At 41.5% G+C, this 4,882-nt stretch overlaps 1 protein-coding gene across 1 annotated transcript in view; it reads left to right on the top strand.

The window, feature by feature from the left end:
• The window catches only part of LOC107587245 (biorientation of chromosomes in cell division protein 1-like), a 5,214-nt gene extending 2,640 nt beyond the window's left edge, over positions 1-2,574 (top strand). Inside the window, exons 2-4 of the mRNA XM_016274957.1 lie at positions 623-747; positions 1,774-1,987; positions 2,151-2,574. Of these exons, the coding sequence (XP_016130443.1) occupies positions 623-747; positions 1,774-1,975 (327 nt within the window). The 3' untranslated portion in view covers positions 1,976-1,987; positions 2,151-2,574. The remainder of the gene's footprint in view (positions 1-622; positions 748-1,773; positions 1,988-2,150) is intronic.
• The last annotated feature ends 2,308 nt before the right edge of the window (positions 2,575-4,882 follow it).

Below are 4,882 nucleotides of genomic sequence, written 5' to 3'. Positions count from 1 at the left end.
TGTCTGTCTGTCTGTCTGTCTGTCTCTGTCTGTCTGTCTGTCTGTGTCATCTATCTGTCTATCTGTCTGTCTCATCTATCTGTCTGTCTGTCTCTGTCATCTATCTGTCTGTCTGTCTCTGCCATCTATCTGTCTGTCTGTCATCTATCTGTCTGTCTGTCTCTGTCATCTATCTGTCTGTCTTCTATCTATCTGTCTATCTATCTGTCTGTCTGTCTCTGTCATCTGTCTGTCTCTGTCATCTATCTGTCTGTCTGTCTGTATCTGTCATCTGTCTGTCTTTCTCTGTCATCTATCTGTCTGTCTGTCTGTCTCTGTCATCTATCTGTCTTTCTGTCTGTCTGTGTCGTCTGTGTCTGTCTCTGTCATCTATCTGTCTGTCTGTATCTGTCATCTATCTGTCTGTCTGTCTCTGTCATCTGTCTGTCTGTCTCTGTCATCTATCTGTCTGTCTGTCTGTCATCTATCTATCTGTCTATCTATCTGTCTGTCTGTCTGTCTATATATCTTGTGTTATCTATCTATCTATCTTTGTCATTTATCTGTTCTTTTGTCTGTCTGTCATCCATCCATCCATTCATTCATCTTGTTTAAACTGACATGAATTCATATATCTCTCTAGCCAGCTTATCAAAATCTGCGACAGAAGGTGGACAACTTTGTGTCCAATCATCTCAGTACTCAAGAATGGAATCCGTCCATCAACAAGAACCAAGTGAGGAATGTCTTGAGAAAAAACGTAGTTCAGTATGTATGACTCTTAATGTTTTTGTATACTTTATTGTGTTGTGCAGTGCTGTACTGTAAATCTGAACGGTCAGTTTTGTTTTAAAGGGGTCCTATGATGCGATTTCAATCTTTCCTTTCTCTTTGGAGTGTTACAAGCTCTTGGTGCTTAAAGAAGATCTGTAAAGTTGCAAAGACTAAAGTCTCAAATCCAAAGAGATATTCTTTATAAAAGTTAAGAGTCAGCCACGCCTACCTAAAACGGCTCGTTCTAACACGCCCCCACATGTCTACGTCACTATGTGGGAAGATTTGCATAATGCCGCTCAAATGTTCACGCAAAGAAAGAAGGCGTAACTTTTATTCTCGCTGTAGTATTGTTGCCGCCGCCATGCGTGAAGACGCTGTGTGCTTCGTTGTGAAAGCGAAACTACTTTGTTTGGTCTTCCAAAAGAGGACGATATCCGCTTCGTCATGCCTGGAGCTGATCCGTGCTGGTCGCTGAGGAAATACTTCCAACTTCGCACTGTCGATCGCCGGATCGGCTTTCACCGTGGACGAAGCGGAGTCCAGCCCGGGGTCGTCACATGTGGTTGCCGCAGGCATGACATATGAATATGGTAAGGGACGTAACATTTCCGTCACACGCTTGAGGAATTCGGCCAATAACAACGCACTGGCTAGCTGGCCAATCAGAGCACACCTCACTTTTTCAGCTTTGTAAAAATCGACGCGTTTCAGAAAGGCGGGGCATAGAGGAGAATCAATAATGTACAGTATGTGGAAAATAATGTGTTTTTTTAACTTTAAACCGCATAGACACATTTCATTACACCAAATACACCAAATAATGTTATTTTTAGCAGCATCATATGACCCCTTTAAATGTTTTGAATTACATAGACTGGGCCTTTTTGGCAAAGTGTAAAATGTGTGATGTTTTAGAGCGCTCATGTTAACGGAAAGGTAGCTAATGCATCACATGAGTGTATTAAATAAAATAGTTTAGTTTCCACTTTTATTGAAAACACTTACTTGTCCTCACAGGTCAGGGATGTTGGAGTCAGGAGTAGACCGTATCATTACTCAGGTGGTGGACCCTAAACTGAACCATATCTTCAGGCCACACATCGAGAACGCCATTCATGATTTCCTAGCAGCAGAGAAGAAAGAAGAGGGCGCATCAAATTCAGCCTCTGATGCTGAACAACAGGAAGCAACTAGCAACACTGCAGCCAAAACACAATGAGGAACAATAAATGTATGCTAAGAAATGTTGGAATAAGATACTTATATCATCTCATATAGTAGTGGAATCAAACAAAAAAAATAGGTGCACCCCTAATATTGAAAGTTATGGTTGAGGGCAACTTGACAAAAACAATGTGTTTTTCCTGCACATGTAATATTTTGTCATTTTCCAGGTACAAGGATGCATTTTTTGCTGTCACATGAAGATCACCAAAAGTTGTCCCTCCGTGCCTGGCTAGAGTGGATGAAGAATTGCTGAGCACTGGAATATTGGAAGTTTGGACTAATTTAAGGTGGTTGGATAGATTTATTATTATTTTAATTGTATTTCTTTGACAGTATGTGTGTGTTTAGCATGTTACATAACAGCAGGTTGTCCAGCCCATGCCTTTGATGTCTGGTTTAGCTCTTTCAGCACTAAAGAACAACCGAAGCTGATTTATCCAAATTAAAATAAATGCATCTCAAAATAACATTGATATGAAGTACCTAGTTCTTATTTGGATTGAAGCCAGACTGAAATGACCCTTTTTACACAGCTGGATTTATGAAATGCTTCTCGTTTTTTTTTCTGGCGATATTCTAATGTGATTCATAGCAACGTTTGTACAATAAATGTAACTTTTTAACAAAAGCCAAGTTGGTTGCATCATTTCTGCTATTGTAAAGCCTGCTATTGTAATTATTACAAGAGATTACGATTTGTTGTGGGAAACATGCTACATAATGACATACTCCTGGACTCCTTTTAGCAATGGCATTTTTGACAGGAGGTCATCACCAGAATTTTTATGATTCCATCTGGACATTAACTAGAGAGAGTACCCCTCAAAAGTTCACCATGTTCCCTACCATGCAGACACAGTGTTATGTGATTGAAACCATTTGGGGCTAAAAGCTGCCTTTAAATCTCCAGTGTCCTCATGGCATGAACTTCCAGAGAAGAACATTTTAGTTACAGAAGAGCCTCTGGAGAGGTGTCATGTCCCGGCTTAGGACAAAGGGCGACTGCTCCAGCTTGTTTGTGTCTTTCAGCACCTCTGCTCTGAGAATGTGCTGCACAGTCAGATGCTCGGTCGGATTGCTAAAGAGCTTTGGTCACGTGTCTTTTGACATTCGCTGCTTGTTGTAGCTCTTTGCAGTAGGTGGTGGATCCATATTCTTGAGGCAGTGTTTTACAATTGTGCAGCTGCAGATATTCAAAACTAGTTATGATTCTGTTGTAAATATGGTCGGAAATGGGATGCACAATACGTTGTTGGTAATGTCACATCCACAGACTGGATTCCCATTTGTTGTGCTTGATGGCAAAATGTTCTCCATTCCCCAGGTGCACGCTCATATTTCCAGCGCCGGTCTTGGCAGTGTTACTGCAGACTCTGTCCTGAACCCTGCGTCCACTCATGCCTATTTGCTGTAGTTCCTCCCCATCTGATGAAACCTGATCCTGCTCTCATTTGAAAGCAACAATGGGAATTGAGGGACTCTGCCGAGCTGTCAGCAAGCTCCTAGTGGAACATACCAACCTTCCAAACCCATGTGTTCACTTTTACATTTTTGAGAATCGTAAGATTAAGGCCAGTAGGGGGTGTGGTTTTATTGTGTTTGATGATGTCCATCAATGAGGTAGTTTACTGAAGAAAAAAATAAATAAAATCATTTATTTGCCCCTATGTTTCTGTGGAACGTGAAAGGTGCCATTTTTGAAGCATATTCTGGCTGCTTTTTTTCCATTCAATGAAAGTCAGTGGAGTCTGGGGCTGTCAAGTTCCAAAATGAAAGAAAATACCATTAAAGGGGTCATATGATTTTGCTAAAAAGAACATTTATTTTGTGTATTTGGTGTAATGATATGTTTATGCGGTTTAAGGTTAAAAAATACATTATTTTCCACATACTGTACATTATTGTTTCTCCTCTATGCCCCGCCTTTCTGAAACGCGTCGATTTTTACAAAGCTCATCGGTCTGAAAAGCGAGGTGTGCTCTGATTGGCCAGCTATCCAGTGCGTTGTGATTGGCCAAATACCTCAAGCGTGTGACGGAAATGTTACGTCCCTTACCGTATTGTGACGCAGTGTCCTGACCGGAGCGACGAGACAAAAACATTAAAACCCATTATAAACGAGGCATTTGTTGCATCAAGTGGGGACATAATTACGGATTATAATGACTTATACTGTCTTTTTACGCATTGCATTGTGCCACGTAAACATAAAACCATGTCTGCATTTGTGATCGGAGAAATGACAAACAACAAGCACTACTCTACACTGCTCAAAACTCGCGTTTGAATCATCAGTGGCAAATTCTTTAAATATTTAAACGTACTTACAGTCTGGGAGTCAGAACAGCCGGCATTGTAGTCTACTCTACCAGGATCAGGAAACAGTAATACATAAAATGCGCTGCACACATCTGAATATTTGGGTTGAACTGTTCTGGAGCAGTGTTGTAAATACAACTTAACCACTGATTTCTAGTCGTGTCCTCTTTTGGAAGGCCAAAAAAAGTAGTTTCGCTTTCACAACGAAACACACAGCGTCACACACGGCGGGCTTGTGGCATCCACATGTGATGACCCCGGGCTGGACTCCGCTTCGTCCACAGTGAAAGCTGGCGATCCACAGCGCGAAGTTGATGTATTTCCTCAGCAACCAGCACGGATCAGCTCTAGGCATGACGAAGTGGATATTGTCCTCTTTTGGAAGGTCAAACAAAGTAGTTTCGCTTTCACAACGAAACACACAGCTCACGACATGGCGGCAGCAACAATACTACAGCAAGAATAAAAGTTACGCCTTCTTTCTTTGCGTGAACATTTGGGTGGCGTTATGCAAATCTTCCCACATCGTGATGTAGACATGTGGGGCTTGTTAGAACTTCATTAGAACTCATGTCTTATG

The sequence above is a fragment of the Sinocyclocheilus grahami genome, unplaced genomic scaffold, assembly GCF_001515645.1.
Source record: "Sinocyclocheilus grahami isolate Dianchi unplaced genomic scaffold, SAMN03320097.WGS_v1.1 scaffold91.1, whole genome shotgun sequence".
NCBI classification, from domain to species: Eukaryota; Metazoa; Chordata; class Actinopteri; order Cypriniformes; family Cyprinidae; genus Sinocyclocheilus; species Sinocyclocheilus grahami.
Note: the sequence above shows the minus strand (reverse complement) of the source record. Positions and strands in the feature narration are given on the sequence as shown.